The sequence below is a fragment of the Callorhinchus milii genome, unplaced genomic scaffold (genome assembly GCF_018977255.1).
Source record: "Callorhinchus milii isolate IMCB2004 unplaced genomic scaffold, IMCB_Cmil_1.0 Scaffold6, whole genome shotgun sequence".
In the NCBI taxonomy this organism is placed as follows: domain Eukaryota; kingdom Metazoa; phylum Chordata; class Chondrichthyes; order Chimaeriformes; family Callorhinchidae; genus Callorhinchus; species Callorhinchus milii.
The window spans coordinates 17,630,537-17,647,843 of NW_024704747.1; the positions used below are offsets into that span (position 1 = coordinate 17,630,537).

General features: G+C 45.7%; 1 protein-coding gene across 2 annotated transcripts in view; it reads left to right on the forward strand.

The window, feature by feature from the left end:
- LOC103182945 (neuropilin-2) overlaps positions 1-17,307 on the forward strand; it is a 75,546-nt gene that overhangs the window by 9,155 nt on the left and 49,084 nt on the right. For both annotated transcript variants that reach the window (XM_042336391.1, XM_042336392.1), the window contains exons 2-3: positions 7,316-7,493; positions 15,281-15,462. In XM_042336391.1, the coding sequence (XP_042192325.1) occupies positions 7,316-7,493; positions 15,281-15,462 (360 nt within the window). The remainder of the gene's footprint in view (positions 1-7,315; positions 7,494-15,280; positions 15,463-17,307) is intronic.

Sequence of the window (17,307 nt, forward strand, 5' to 3'; positions counted from 1 at the left end):
TATTGAGGTTCGGGTGGGTGTGCGGAAACTTCTAGTCTCCATTGAGTGTTGATGTCCAACCATCTTGTTGATCAGGGATTACCAGTCTTTGCAGATGTCCATTTTTTGACTTCTGCAATAAGAAATTTAGCTTCACCAATTCAGCTGCTAATTTTGTGAGTTGGCTTGATTTTGATCTCTGATGCCATCTCCAGAATCACACAGGAAATATGAAGGCCGACAGCAAAACATGTTTCTTCTATGGCTGCCAAGCATAATTTGGGTGAAAGGTCAGTCTGCTAGCGGGAAGTCATAAACTCTCCCAAAGCCTCATATCCACAAGAGGAGTTGCACGCACCCTCGAATGTGGTCTCTTCCTCCTCCCCAACGTTATACTTGCCAGCTCTGTTATTAATGGGACAATTTGGCAGGGTAAGAGAAACTATTCTAGGGCACTAAGATGACCAGGAAGTATGTCTTTACTGAGAGAATGAATAACAACTGCAACAAATTACCAGGAAGGGTGACTAAGGCTAGCATACTGGAAACCTTTGAAATACAGCTCAGTGCTGTGATGGTGGGATAGCAGGATAGTATTCTGGGAGGATAAGATCCAATGGGTGGAAGAGTCTTCGTCCAAACTTCCTTTGTGATCAGGATCATTTGAAGCCATTTCTTTGTACTTGAATTTTGGCCACGATGACTGAAGAGCGAGACCTGGGAGTGTACAATCCCAGATCATTACAGAAAGCAACCCTTGAATTGTGCTGGGTCACAGTGAAGCTCTCCTCAGAGGATTGCTCATCTCCAGCTGACAAGCTGCCTCCCATAGTTTGACCACACACCACAAATTTCAGGCTCTCCTCATAGCCCAGCAGGAAAGCACCCACAATTACATGTTTTTGTTTTTGTAGTCCTCTGGAATGTTTGTTCCAGAGGTTGCACCAGCAGCCAGATGCTTCCTCATTGTAACATAAACTTTTTTTAATATGATAGCAGATGTGATCTTTTAGTAGTGGCTGTGATCTTAATCCAGATACCTACTAGAAAATGGTTTCAAAAAGGTATTGACTCATTTACTAAATGGGATTGGTTGTAACTCGTAAAATAGTTACTGAGGACCTAATGGCTTAATAGTGAAATGCATCATCTTTGGTAATAAGTAAATACACAATCTAAACTCAACCAGACCTCCCTACGTTGGACCTCGGTCCCTGCTTCTTGTTGATATCCAGCGATCCTCCGTGTTAATTGCATGAGTGTGCACATCAGGTGAGGACAGAATTCACTGTCCAGGCTGAATTGTGAAGGGTATCCGTTGAGCAAGACACTGGAGCTCCAGCACGAGTCCGAGGGAAATTCAAGGTGGTGAGTGTGGTGGGCATTAGGTGAAGGCAAGTTGAGGCTCAGTTGTGATGCCTCCTGCAACCAAATAGCTTGCCAACATTTACATGTAAAATTGCACTCCAGTGGCAAGAGGCTTTTGAACCTATGGACTGGTGCTGCATGAATCGTACCTACACCAACTTGGTCACGGGGTTAATGTCTTGCCCTAAGGCAAGAATACATTGCCCCTTTAAGTGAGTACTGTTCAGTGAATAAGTGTAGGGCGGGAGCAGATTTCACAATTTTTTATTTACTGCTGATCGCCCACATTCTCCTTTTCCATAATGTGTTGCATGACTTGTCTTAGTTCAGGCATCTACCCAAAGACAGCAAGTCGAGAGTGAAAAGCCATCTGAAACCATTTATGTTTCCCTAAAAACTTCCATTACAGTTGAAAGCAGCACAGTTGCGCAACAGAAACATTTTGCAAACATTTTACAGTGAATTCCAGTTGAGTGAGAAAAGTGTTATGAGAACAGAGATTGAGTGCTCTGGGGTTTTCAGAGGGAGATTCAAACCTTGGACTTCATTTGTACTGGGGGAACAAAAGACCCAGCCCTTGTGGGTGAGAAAATAAGTTATATTTGGATCTTGATCTCCTGAGAAAGTGTTGGCTCGCCAGTGCAAAAATCCTTCATCCTGTTCCTCATGTTTCTGTACTCTACAGCTACTGTATCCTGCTCTCTGGAACTCTCCAAAAACTCTCTGCTTGTTTCTTTTCCCCTGTCTACAAACCGCTCGTAAAAACGTATCTCTTTGAGGTCTCTTTGAGACTTGAAGAATGCTACGTAAATGCATTTTGTTGTCGTTGCTCAACACCCTCACATTTCCAATTGTCACTGTGAAGGGTTTCGTGACCTACATCCTATGAGACGGCACAGTGGTGAGTGTTTGCTGTTACTCTGCAAATGCCTTACCGTTTCTTGGCCAGTGGTTTGACTGTGTGCGCAGCTCACAGGAGGATGGAGGCTCTGCGGAGTTTGCTTGACTGGTGATGAAATCTCAGAATTCACCTCTGGTTGTTTGAGAGGATAAACCAGGAAACTAGGATTTTGAAAAAACCTGATTGCAGTTTGAATTGAACAGCAGAGCGCTGCCCATCATGCTGTGTGTTTATACTGAAATAACAATAGGTGTCCAGTAGAGGGCATCACTTGTGTCAATTCCAGGAGGACTTAGTTGTCCATGTACTTACCTAATGTGTTGTGTCCGAGTCTTAGTAACTTCGAGCAGGGTTTGGCGTTTGTGTTTTCCCTTCAGTACTTTTCTCCCTTTCCTTTTCTGTGGAACTGGCTCCTCACACCTCAATTTTGACCCCCTCGCTGTTGAGATACAATTGCAGAAGAAAGATGCCCCTCACCTATAACTTGCACTTATGTAGCGTCCTCCACGAAGGGTAGCGTATCAGAGCGCTTAACAGTGGCGAAGTCTAACTCCGAGCCAGGGGGAGGGGGAGGTGATCATAAGCACGGTCGGAAAGGAAGGTTTTCAGGCAGGATTTGGAAAAGGGGTGAGAGGGGGCAAGGCGGAGGGATTGAGGGAAAGTGATCCACAGTTTTGAGGTGTAGTGGCTGAAAGCGCGACCTCCAATGGTGGGGGAGAGGGTGCGAGGGACAAGCAAGTGGCCGGTGCCAGTCAAGCAGTATCAAAACGTCTTGAGAAGTGTTGCACAGGAACTTCTTTGTCCGTCTGAAAATACGGCTGATGTGAGCTCCGTTAAAATTCTACTCTGGGGCACGGTACCTACTCTACTGCATTGCTGCCCGGGACTGCGATTACGAGCTTAAGTCCCATTGCAAGGTTTAAATTCACAACCTCTGACCCTCTGGGGCTTGTGTGCTGCTGACTGACTCAAACTGACGCCTGTGGCAGTGGGCTTCTCTGAGCAGTGAGTTCTCTGCTAGCGGCAAAAATGTTCCTCTAAAGCAAAGCTTCCTTCCCCTTTCATAAGCAGGCATGAGTAATAACAAGCAGCAGTCCCGGGACTCTGCTGATGATGGGCGAGCCACAGATGAGTAATGTGCAGTAGCTCGACTTCTGGGATGAGTTATGTACATTTCTGAAATGATGGAGCTGGCGTTTCCTTTGAGGACTTTATAAATAGACATGCTTTCCAGATGCTGTGACTGTACAGTGACGGTCACATGAGGGAAATACGCTGCATCAGCAGCCCAGACGATGTACACAATTGTTATTTACGATCTGGAACCTGATGAGTATTAAAATTTAGCCGATGATTTTGTTTGCACTGTGCACACATGAAGAACGATAAATCACTGTTAACGTGCCGTTGTTTTCTTTCACAAACACCCAGCAGCCAGTCTGCTGGCCCATCCTTCCCTCGCCTGGTGCAGCGCCCACCACTTTTCTGAAAGAATTAGCCGAGCTGGGCAATGCCTGCTTTTCCCGTCACATTGTTTGTTGTCTGTTTTGCATAGCCAGGAGGAACTGGCATCAGAGAGGCAGTGCTTCACACAGTCTGCGGATCAGTGGAAAAACAAGCAGGGAAAAGACATAGTGTTATACACACTGTGGCAGTGACCAGCCCATGTGTTATATACACTAAGACAGCGGCCAGCCTGTGTATGTTACATACAATAGGACAGTCACCAACTTGTACTGTATGTCTATAACCTGAGGCAGTCTTGGCAAGAATATTTGATTGTGGAGAGCATCATCGTCAAGTTTGAACCATAGCTGAGCGGCAGAGGACGTGTTTCTGCTCCCAGGATTTTGCCCAGTTGGGCGCTAGGAATTATAGAGTGAGTGGGAGGGGGGAAAATCGTAGCCTTAATCCAGAGTTTGTCAACCAAGACTGAGGGTTTAAGGCTCCATCAAAGTGCTTAGGTTTAGTTAACCAGTACATCATGTCCCTCCCGCATGAACTGTCCCCGTGCAAATACTAGAGACCTTATCTCTGGATCAGGTACGTGGACAAGGGAACTGACTGAGGACAGGAGCCTTTTATGTGGTGAAAGGGCGCTGTTCATCACATGAATGCTTCCTGTCATCAGTCAGTTCTTATCTAGATAACTGATGCACAGATAGGTCTCTCTGCATTCAGCTAAGATGGGCACAATCTCCCAGTCCCTGAATAAATCGCTATCTCGTCGATTGCAGAGCTTCCTGAAAACAATGGCCTTTTCAAAAGGCGATTTTACCTTTTGTTTAGTTTCTGGAGAGATTTTCTCCTATTTTATTTATTGCTCGTGAAGCGAGAGATGGGAACATATTTCTGTACTTGTTCTCTCCCCCCCCACCCCATATTCACCAAGGCAATTCTCAAGGCAACAAGTGCTTTATGGAGCACCCTTCACACAGGATAGTGTCTCGGAGCGCTGTCATAGAGTTACAGCACGGAAATTGGCTGTTTTTGATCTAACTTGTCCATGCTGGTGATTATACTTCACACGAGTCTCCATCCCTTCATTCTCCTCTCCCACACCCCTTGATTCCCCGCTCCCTCAAGTATGCTTAAGTAAGGAAGAGCACATGTTAGCTGCAGAGTTATGCTTCCTCTCCGCTGGCTCCAACAGTGTAGATGAGACACCACCACAAGCTGAGAGTTGTATCCAAGAGCTGTCCTGTTGGCGGTGGACCAACCGAGGGGGATTTGCTGACCTGGCTATACTTTCCTGCAGTCCTAGGAATGTAGATATGTACAGAACCTTAAAAGATCACTGCAGTCCACCTGACTGGTTCCAATACTGTATCCTTATATCTCTGCCTATCCTTGATCCCTTTCCCATTCACCGTCAAAAACTGTACCCAATTTTCTCTCGAAACTGCTCACACAATCTGCCACTGTGGGCAAACTGTTTCCCGGGCTAATTGATGGAGCTAAATGGAAAACGCCCTTCTCCCAACCCCACATATGAGCCTGGGCTCATTTCCCACGCACTATGGATCCAGAGAACAGGTAGGACAGGCTGCCTACCCTTATCTGTCATGCCTGAGAGAGCGCCCGGAGCAGTAGAACTAGCCAGGTTTGGGGTGCGCTATCCTAACTCTGTCCAAAACCCCTTGAAAGGCGCTATACAAATGTAATGTTGTTATTGTTTTTACAAGTAATTCCTTAAAGAGGTTTATGGGGGGGGTGGGAGGGAGAGAAAGGGAAGGCAGGAGTTAATTTGCACTGGTTGCTTTTCTTTCATTCCCAACTTTACAATGGGGATTTCCTGCAGGAGTCTGTGTAGTCTGTGCTGGTGTCCAACCAGGAAATGTGCAAACATTTAACATTAACAGATTTGGTTAGCGCAGCTCATGGGGGAAAAATCACAACAATAAAGTCATGGCTGTCGGACGTGATTGGCGAGACGGTGGCGCTGCTGCTTTGCACACTGCATCCCTGCAGCATCCTCTGTGCACGCCCACACCCGCGCGTACACACACACACACACAGACGGGGGGTGGGGGGTGGGGGGGAGCAAGCTTTGCATGAGCGTCTCCCGTGGCAACCCCACACCTTTAAAAGGACATAAAAGGTGTGACATTTATGCACTGCTGCTACTAGTGAATAATGAGGTGTTAACACTGGCACATTTGGACTTGCATTGAAAGGATTGTTTGCAAAAGTGAACACTTTGGAGAGTGGAAATGGAGAGTGTCTGCTGCACTTTAAGGAAATGTGTCTTTTTAATTATAAACTTGAGAGAACAGGCTTCGAGAAAGCAATCGAGACCAGATCTTTTAACAGGTTAATTCTCTCCGCAGAATTAACACAGAGGTGGGCTGATAACTACACGCACTCTGAGCTTCCTACAGACATGTTCTTCCTACATGTTCTCTCATGGCTAACTGGCAGTACTGAGATGTCTCTGTCTGCTGCCTGGCTGGAGGCACCTCACCAGCACAGGGAACCTTCCCATTGTCCAGTTGATGGTTTATTTCCGGCTTACGTTCATCGGTTCAGTCCCAAAGCAAAGTCCCCTTTCTCTGCATAGAGTCTATCCCGCTGGTTCAGTAAGTAAATGGATGAAGTAAGAAAATTTAAATTTTTTACAGAGCCCCATCACATTGGAAACATTTCAAAGTGCTTTTCAGTGATTGTTGCCAATCATAGTGCCGTTTGTTTTTATAGACAAATGCAACAGCTATTTTGCACATATCAAAGTTCTTAATTTGGTGGGTCGTTGGCCAGGATACAGAGAGAAACTCCCATTTCTTTTTTAGTAGAGCTACGAAACCTTTAACCCGAGCAGGCAGATGGAACTTTGGTTTAATATCTCATCAAGACTGTGAGGGAAGGTCCCTTTCCTCTAAGATACCCTTGTGTGGATTTCCAGTCCTTGAGCTGCCCCGGCTGCGGAACTTGAAGGAAACCCATTGTACTCCCTATTGTTGTCGTGATTTGATGAAGTTATATCTGTCTTAAGTAATCCTTGTATTTGATATAGCGCATCATCATCATCATGATGTCTCAAAACACTTAATGGGTGTTACTGTGAAGTGTAGTTACTGTTTTTTTTGTAGGTGAACGTAGCAGCCAATTTGCATGCAGCAATGTTCCATAACCAGCCAGCAAGCGAGTGATCAATTTCGGGAGATTTTTGGCCCAGACACAGGGAATAACTCCCATCGCTTTTCGATTAGTGCCACGGGATCTTTTAACATCCACCTGAACAGACAGGCAGGACCACAGTTGAACGTCTCATCCAAAAGCACCTCTTAACAATGCAGTGCACCCCTGACACTGCACCTAGACTCTGCACTGCAGAATTCAGTTGCTGTTCCCATACCTGCTTTTAGAAACAAATGTTCTTTGTACAGAAATGTGGCCATTTGTGCCGCTGCTGCCAGTTTTTCCTAAATCACCATGTGTTCAAATGATGCATCCCACTTTCTATCTCTCCCTGTTTACTCTTAATGTTTTCCTATTGTAACTAAGACCAAGCATCCGTCTGAGCCTTTCTCAGTGAGAGGGTATTGACTGTTGTTTCTATTACAACAGAGGAACCATGCGGGGAGCATTTAAATGCCAAAGAGGCCGGTTACATCACGTCGCCCGGATACCCGCAGGATTACAGCCCACACCAGCGGTGCGAGTGGGTCATCTACGCTCCCGAGCCCAACCAGAGGATCTTATTGAACTTCAACCCGCACTTTGAGCTAGAAAAATATGACTGCAGGTAATAGCCACTGTGTCTGATATTGGTGTCTGATGTGTTGTGGTGTATTCCCAGGTATTTAAATGATATGTTATAGGCATTGTGGGTACCCTTTCTCACCCCTACCCCACCCCCCCATTCTTCTACCCTACTTGATTCTAAAAGCCACTGACATTTGTTGGGCTGCAGCCCTGTGGACATCAAGCACCCCTACAGGCATCTCATCCAAGTCACCATTCTTCCTTTGTGAGTTGGGAAATCCCAACCGACAATAACTTTCTCTCCTGTGCCGGCCTTAGGCTGGAGAGCGACGGGGAGCACGAGAACCCTGCTTTGAGACCAGTTATAACGTGTAAAGTATCACCTACATTGAAACCCGATCAATGTGGTACAGATGAGCGGTCGAACCTGGGAACTGTCTTTACAGCTCAGATTCACTCCCATACTGGCAGTACCAGGGGAAAGTGGCCAACATTATACTTTGTGAAAAAAAACAATCCTTTTTTTCTCTTTAAAGCAGTAGCTCAGCTCACAGGCAGTTACAGTGCAATATATATTTACATTTATATAGCGTCTTTCATGTCGGGAAGACGCCCCAAAGCACTTAACAGTACTGGCTGAGCAGTACTGGCTAATTCACAGGCTCTCTCACACCTCACCCAGGTGTGTTTGGCAAGAATACAGACTCTTGCTTAGGGTTAGAGGCGAGTGTCCAGCCAGAGTCCATGTATAGTCAGATAATCCTTTCGATAATATTTGCATTTGATGTTGTGCCTTTTGTGCCGGGAGGACGTCTCAAAAGTTTATTGTGTACTTTGTAGACATGCGTTACAGAGGAAAGTTAGTGAGAGATGATTTGAACCCCTGACTACTTTAGTTTTTAGAGCATAATTATCACTTGAAGATAATAATCCTTACAGTTGATATGGAGCCTTTCAATATCAGGAGGGCACCTCCAACTTCAACATAGAATTTGCTGCAGTGTAGAGACTGTGTTTTTAAGACTGTTGAGAGTTTACAAAGCTCTTGCTTTTCAATTAAAAAAAACCTCATACAAGACTCACCAAGCCCCAAAGATTCTTCTCTGATCGTGCGACTTAGGTCTGAACAGTGTTTTCTGAGCAGGTTTACGCATTGCTGGGCAGAAGCAACTTGCACAATTTGCAAGCTTGATCCTTCACTTTGTGCTGAGCAAGAACCAGCAGGGAAAATCTACCCCAACCACCCCCCCACCACCACCTTCTCCTCCTCTTAACCTTCCTTTCTCTCTTTAACAAAGTTTCTTCCAAATCACCTTTACACACAGTAAGTGCTGGACTCAGTCCGAGGCAGGAAATGTACTGCTTGTACTTGCAGCCTGAAAAACACTTAAATCCGTTCTGTCCCTCTCTCTCCATCTCAGCGAGCTTCACTTGATGGAAAGTAAACGTATTTCTGTTTCAATAAAAAGTTGGCAAAACATCCATGGGCCTCTCCCTCTCATTGCATGGCTTCCTTCAGATGAGATATTATTCCAAGGTCCCATCTGCCGTTCAGGTGGATGTTAAATATCCTGCAGCAATACTTGGAAGACAAGGGAGTTCCTCCCGGTGTTCTTTCCAATAATCCCCCAGATAAAATTGATCATTCACTTTGTGGCTGTTTATGTAACTTTATGCGCTGTATTGCAAATTGACTGCTGCATTTGCCCACAAAATACAGTCACACCAGTAACCTTTGTGAGATGTCTTGACAACATAATAAGGCACTATATCAAAGGATCATTGTTATTATTACAAATACACAGGTACTACAGTACATGGCTTGAAGGACTATGAGACGTCATTCACTTTGTGGCTGTTTATGTAACTTTATGCGCTGTATGCAAATTGGCTGCTGCATTTGCCCACAAAATACAGTCACACCGGTAACCTTTGAGATGTCTTGACAACATAATAAGGCACTATATCAAAGGATCATTATTATTATTAAATACACAGGTACTACAGTACATGGCTTGAAGGACTATGAGACGTCATTCACTTTGTGGCTGTTTATGTAACTTTATGCGCTGTATGCAAATTGGCTGCTGCATTTGCTCACAAAATACAGTCACACCAGTGACCTTTGAGATGTCTTGACAACATGATAAGGCACTATATCAAAGGACCATTGTTATTATTACAAATACACAGGTACTACAGTACATGGCTTGAAGGACTATGAGACATCACAACGACGTGATTCGGAGGTGGATCGAATGCAACGATTATTAACTTTATGGCGTCTCAACATTAGTTGTGTTTCCCTCTACTGGCCAAGGTGTGCAATTACACCCTTGGATCACATTCCCAGGACCATCAGTATGAAAGCTCATAACACCATGCGGTCTGCATACATTTCGCAACTCGCTGCGTGTCACTGTGTAATTGATTGCCTGATTGCAGCATTGTATGGTAATTTGGGACAGAGCGCACAGTGGTCTCTTTTCCTGCTTGTGTACAGTCCTGGGTTCCTACAGTTTACTTGAAATTTAACCAGCTGCTTTCTGACTTATTTATCTTCCAACGTCTCTTTAACAGAAGCAAAGGAAGGGTTGGGGTGGTGCGGGGGAAGCAAAATCCCATGATTATTTCAGAGCCGTCTCCTTGTTGTTTGGATGCTGGCGATCGGGAAACTAAAATAAAATTCTGAATGTTTCAGAGGGTAAGTCAGGATTTAAGTAGAGTAAATTAAGTAGCTTTAATTTACCGACGCAGGGATTCAGGCAGCACCTAAGTAGTGATTCCATACAGGGGCAAGTCAACTGAGGGTCAAGGTTGAAAAATAAGGTTAAAAGTTGTAGCCAAAGACCCAGTGGAAATGCTGTTCTGTGAGGGTGGGAGGTGATGCAGGCTTTGCAGGTGCCTGAATTGTCCGGCACCTGACAAACCGTATGCACAATTCTTGCAGAAGTGACCTTTCTCTGGCCAGCAGGGTTCTTAACATCTTACACAGTGCACTTTGCTACCTGAATATCAAAGCAAACTTTTGCAGCCCCCACCTCTCCCTCCGCGCCCCCCCACACATACGCACAAACAAGAACTTTACATTTGCAAAGCGCCTTTGACATTGGGAGGACCTCTCTCTCCAAGTGCTTCATGGAGCTGGCTGGGAGCCTAAGCTGGAGGTGGGGAAAGATAGATAATAATAATAATCCTTGCATTTGATATAGCGCTTTTCATGTCTTCTAGACGTCTCAAAGCGCTTCACAGAATAGACTGTAAGGACCAAAAGCACAGTCAAAAAGAAAGGTCTTAAGACGAGGTTTGAATGTGGGGGAGGGAGAGGGTGAGGTGGAGGGGCTCCGGGATGGAGTTCCAGAGAGCGGGGGCAGAATGTCTTGAGAGCAGGGCAGGGGACAAGTGGATGTTCGCTGAGTGGATTGAGTGGCTGCAGCGGTCAAATTGCAGGTCAAAAAGTAATTCCGTTCAACAGTTCTGAAAATACTGAACTCGCGTCTCTTGGATATTGGGCTGAGTAGAACGGGAGCATGGTACTGATTGGGAGGGGGGGTGGGAGAGCTGGTTTAGAATCTGTTAGTTTATGGGCGGAGGAGGGGGATTCATTTCCTTTCTTGTTATCTTCTCGATTTTCCTTGCCCTGCCTGAATCCACCCTCCCGCTAGAAGGAACTCACTGCCATCACAACCGGGTCCACAGAACCGCCCGGCTGCAAACCTGTTGCCTTGGAGACGTTCAGTCAGTTCAGCGGAGGAAACTCCGCAGTGTCTCTGGCTCCACGTGCCTGCTACAGGATTAGTTTGAGGTTCAGCGCACTGCTGTCATCACAGCTGAGGTTTAACAGCTACAACAGCCTGGGGGGGGGGGGGGAAGGGGTGGGGGGAGGAGGAGGAGGAAGAGCGAGAGAGATGGTGTGAAACCGTGACAATCGCTAATGATTTCAAAAAGGTGTCACAGTGCAGAGCTGTGTACGCCAGTGTAGCTGCAGCTAATTTATTACTGAAAGCACCTGCTGGCTCTGTTCTGCGATGCAGTACTGTAGCTCATAACGTGACGTCTTACACTTTTTGGCTCCTTCGCCTACGCTCGTGTCTATTATTGGGACGTCCTCCTGACGTGAAAGGCACTTAATAAATGGAATCTTGTTGTTGTTATCTTGTTGTATTACACAGCTTTTCTCTCCCTGATGGAGGCAGAGCCCATCCATCTCTGGGCTCCTGAATGTGACCTTGTGCACCGTCTGTAGTTAGTCCTCATTGATGAGCATGGCTGCTGCTTTCAGCCGGTCCCTGGCCCTTGCTATCGCCTCATTTAGCTTTCAGCCTGGCTCAGCTGTAGCAGTCTTACCTCTGAGTAAGTGGGTTCTAGGTTCAAGCCCCAAGTTGGGACTTTCAGCTTACATAGTCTAGACCAGGGGTCTCCAACCAGTTGATTGGAGTATGGTGGCATCTTGCGCATGCTCAATAAAAACGAGAGGCTGAAGTGATATTTATTGCAGTTTAAACATTGCAGTTTACATTTATATTTCCAGATACATTAAATACTTAGTGCATCAGGCTTTGTTTTCAATTTGACTCAGTAACAATGCAGTTCTGTCGCTCTTTGGCTCTTTGTGGAACATTGCTACGTGCAAGTTGTCTGCTGTGCTTTCCTACAAAATACACAGTAACATTTTTGAGATATCTCGATGACATGGTAAAGTGCTATATCAAATGTAAAGACTATTATCAACGGTTCAATGCTCTTCACCAGCCGATACTTTTGGGTTGTACTTAAATTCCTGCATTTGCCTGCAGTCACCCTCGTAGCTGGATCTGAGTCGTCCAGTCCTGATAAATTACTACAGTAAACTCCTGATAACTCAACTCTGATATGTAATGCCGTAGCTCAGTGGTTATGGCGCTTGCCTCGCAAGTGAGAGGACCCAGGGGCAAAATCTTATGCAAGTTTCCTTACTCCTCGCGCCTCTATTTATCTGGCAGTAAGGAGGAATCCGGTTGTTAGTCGATTGGTGGATCGTTTTCTCCCTCCAAAAGAAAGAAAGTTAATTTGTTCACTTAATTAAATGGCTGCCGCTATTTGCCCACAAAATTTACAGTCAATCCACTTTACAATATATTCTGTGAAGCGCTTTGAGACGTCTCACCAATGTGATGAGCCGCTATATCAAATGCAAGGATTATTATTTTTGTTATCTTGTCACTGCTACTTAAGTCAATATTTCTGCCCCATTTATTTACGTATTCATACATGTGCCTAACTCGCCACTCCTGATATCTCGTCACGGATCCCTTTCCTCTCGGGAGTAACTAGTCACCCGGAGTTTACTGTGTTTCACAGAGAATGTGACATTCGGATAACATTCTAAAATAAAAAAAATCCAATTTGCAAATGTTTGTACTTATAATTGTCCGTTCAGCAGCTAAGCCTGACCGAGGGAGCAGCAGAGAGCACCGAGGGAAAGATCAGGTTTTACATGGGAATAATGAGCCTGTTGAGAGGTGCCGGTCTGCGGGTGACCCCCAGCAGCCTGGCTGCTGGGCTGAGCTTGCGTAATTGGACGGACGAGTTTTTCTTTTAAATGATGCGCACAGATGAGTGAGCCGGGGTTGTAACACTGAGCTGCCGCTCTCGCCAGGCTTAAGTACACATTTTTTTTAAAAAAGGCGTTAATGAACGCGGTATTTCATTAGCTGCTTTTCACTACTACTATTCAAAGAGTAGGTTCTTCTGATCGCCACTTCCACTTCAGGTCTTTTCATTTACAGTATATCCTGTGAAGCATTTCAGACGTTTTGATGACGTGATAAGGTGCTTCAGCAGTTGTCGTGATTATTATGGTTATTTTTAAACTAGTGCCTTATAATTCAGTTCTCTCTTGATGCCAAAATCGAGTCGCCTGCTTCCGTCTAGTTTCTGTAGCGTTCTAAAGCCGAGGATTGAGGCACCCTCACCACCCCCCACCAACCTTTTCGATTTTTTCTGTGAATCTCTCCCGTCTCTTCGTCTCGCCTCCTTCAAGGCCCGTCTCGAGACCTTCCTCTTCAAACGTGCCTTGGATCACCCTCTACGCCCACCCTCCCTGCTCTCCAACCCCTTCTGATCCCAGCCCTCAGCGTGGGTGCAAATCCTTCACTGTCCTGTGACTTGGGACATCATCCCGATGTGAAAGATACTTTACAAATATAATTTGTTGTAGTTGTGAGCTCTGAAATCCTCCTCAATGGCTATTTACCTGGGGCTGGTCACATGTTTGTTCTTCATCCTTTTGTTCCTCTTTATTTGTTTTACTCTCTCCCTCCCTCCCTCCCTCCCTCCCTCATTCTCCTATCCTTTACCCTCGTACATTACTGACCGGTTGGTGAGGCTGCCCCAGACTCACTCTGCCCAGGTACAGCTGATTGGAGGTGACCAAGTCATTGATCCTCTCTCACTGTTCCCCGGGACAGTTATATCTCCTGTGGAGGGGCAGCAGAGTTTTCTTACATGTAGCAACCTAAAAGCAATCTGACACTCCGTATAAAGGAACAACAAGCCCTTGCTGTCGTTTAAAGGAAAGACTATAGTTTTATTAATGTTGCACTGTGTGCGCTGGTAGCTGCTGGATATTTTCTACTCAAACCGAGTAATGATATCGGGGGTCATTAACCACAGTGTAAATGTCATCACGTGGCACATTTACACTGGAGACTGCCATCTGTGGAGACAGCCACTGCTAACCCCCCAGGCCTCGGAGTAGAGACGTGGCAAGGAATTAATGTTCATTGTTCTAATCCAACACCGAGCAGATTAAAAGACTTGACTTGCCATGGACTGCCTGTCCCTATTCCCCCCACAGCACAGGTGAATGTGCTCCATTGGTGTTTCACCAGAGCAGTAATTGCCTTCAGACACACGGGAAAGCAGTTCTGAATTTGAAACGTGCTCCTGTAAAATGCCGGTCAGTTATTACTTTGTGGAAAATAACAGTTTTTTCCGTTTCAATTTTCTCCCTTTCTCTCTCCTCTCCTCTCCGAAGTTGCCGATTCACACTGTGGTACATATGCCAACTGGCATTTGGTTATTTGCCTAAGCAGCTTTATGTTTGAGCCAAGTGAGTTAGGGTAGGCCATTCAACAATGGTGGCCATCAATTGATCTCAGTTATTTCCTCACCTGATGACCTCCCTCCCTCCCTCCCTCCCTCCCTCACTCACTCACTCACTCACTGCCACTCACTCACTCACTCGCTGTCACTCACTCGCTGTCACTCACTCACTCTCACCCTCCCTCTCACACTCTCTCACACTCACTCTCTCACTCTCTCACTTTCACTCACTCACTCGTTCTCACTCTCATACACACAAGGTACAAGACAGATAAACACAAATACAACAGGACTTTTACTCTCACCCTCTCTCTCCCTCACTCATACTCACACAAGACGGGCACAAGGCAGACACACACACGCACAAAAGACAGGTGCACATGTAGGCACACAGACAGAAACAATACAACAGACGCATACACATTCCGGGGCGGGGGGAGGTGAGTCCATTTGTAGCTGCCCACTGCTGGTGGGCATGAGATCAGGGAAACCAGCACAAAGCTGTAATCAAACCTGACATTTCCATGGTCTGTCTGTGACTCCGTACTACTCCAGATGCTGACTTTATTACCTGAGATACGGGAGGGGAAGCCTGTGGAAAGAAATGGCTTGATGGGAGTCAGTTTGCTGCTAAATGCACAAAAAGAGAATATGTTTGCCAGGGAGTCGGGGTGAATAGGCCAGTGCAATGAATTGTCTCGACTTTTGTTGTCTTGCTCAATCCTCTCTGTTCTGCCTCAGGTATGACTTCATTGAAATCCGGGACGGAGAAAGGACGAGCGCAGACCTGCTGGGCAAACACTGCGGCAACATTGCCCCATCTTCCATCATCTCCTCGGGCCCCATGCTTTACATCAAGTTTGTGTCTGACTACGCTCACCAGGGGGCGGGCTTCTCCCTGCGGTATGAGATTTTCCGCACAGGTCAGTATCACACCCAAGATACGCCAGTCACTCCACTTTACAATATATTCTGTGAAGCGCTTTGCGGTGTCTCAACTATGTGATAAGGCACTATATCAAATGCAAGGATTATTATTATATTGTATACCTTCTCCAGCACATGTTCAATGACATGTCCCAAAGATGTAACAAGCCAGAATATGGATGTATCAACATGCTGGAGGTCACTGGGGGAGAATTGGTATCAGATGGGGTGGCGAAGGCTGGAGCTGGATTGGGGGGAGAAGGGGGAAGAGAGCTGAGTCCCTGTTTGTTATTCAGTGACAAAAGTCACAAGCTGTTGGTGATGTATGGAGGTGGGAACCTTAGAGCACTGAACAGCCTCTGATGGCCACTTGCAGCAGTTTATGGGCATGAAATCTCACCATTTTTCTATCTGTTGGTTGTGTATTGTCACTTCCAAGTCAGTATACTGCACTTTGAGCTGCTAGAGGGTACACAGGGCAGTAGGGATGAGGAGGAGGTAGCTGAGGGCAGGATGAGCTTCTGAGTGAACAACAGAAAAAGAAAAATCATTGCTAGATTTGACCTGATTTGAAAGTCTTGTCTATTCACAAAGCTAGAGGCGAACGGTGGCTCCCTCAGAAAGCCATGCCTTTGAGCTCTGTCCTGAATCACAACAGCAGACTGAAGTGGCTTGCAGAGTTTACAGAACACTAAGTATTGCTCACCATATATTTGTTTAATAGTTGAAGCCGAGCCAGGAATTGAGCCGGTGTTTATTTATCAGAGAAAGTAAGATTTGAAAGGGCGCTGGATGATTTGTGGCCCACCTGATACAGCGCCGGCATTTCTGTGTTTAGGCTTTGCCGACAGGGAGGCGTCCAGAAATATTAAGATGTTTATTTCAAATGTAAAGCTGTAGCGAAGCAAACCGATTCACTGAGACATCATCCGCGTGTGAAGCACTGGAGCTCCTTGTAACTTTCAAACATGGGCTTGTAACTCGATCCATTGGCTAACTCTAGCCAACCTTTAATCCTGCAGGAGAAACAGGATTTTCTCCTTTCAACTCTATTGAATGGCAAAGAAACAGACAGTAGCAGTTCTTTTGATTTATCTTCAACAATTTTCTTTTTGTTTCCTTTTGACTCTCAAAATGATCTTATTTAGATAATAAATGCTGAAATAACCAGAGTAGTTCGGGCTTGGAGGCATCATTCAGCCAAGGGACAAGGTAGCAATTGCAATGACCAATGTTGAGTTGGGAATGCATTTTCAGTTTCAGTATCAGGTGAATAAGCACAACTGGGTGTGGGACCGAGCGTGAGGATCAGGCAGCTTCACGGCTCTAAAATGATGAGGAATGACTTGCCAGCCGATTAGGTCAGAGCTTTACTGCAGTCGGAGGGTTTGCCGAATGGGTGTAAAGCCTCGAGCTGGGAACTTTAGCAGGTTTCGAAAGCCATTGGAACTTCTGGAGATCATGTTACTTCCCTTAACACCAAGTCTAAGCCGGCATTTATTGCATTTGCAACTTGATTTTCATGCGACAATCCTCAAGACACTTACACGAGTCAGTGACAGTGATATTGGAGACCATATGACAGATGTGTCAGCGTGGCTGTGAGATACGTGTGAGCAGGAGGCTAGGTTGGACAGAATGATTTATTTACCGTATGGGAACGGGGATATTGAGCACCAGCCCTGCAGTCTGATGGGCTATTTCGTGTGTCACTCAGGGTAGTAACTTGGAGGATCCTGGAGTATCAAATGCAAGGAATTGTTGTTATTATTGCTCATGGCAAAATCCCCAGCAAAAAGTAAATAATTATAACTGAACTGAATTAAAGTCATAAACCATTC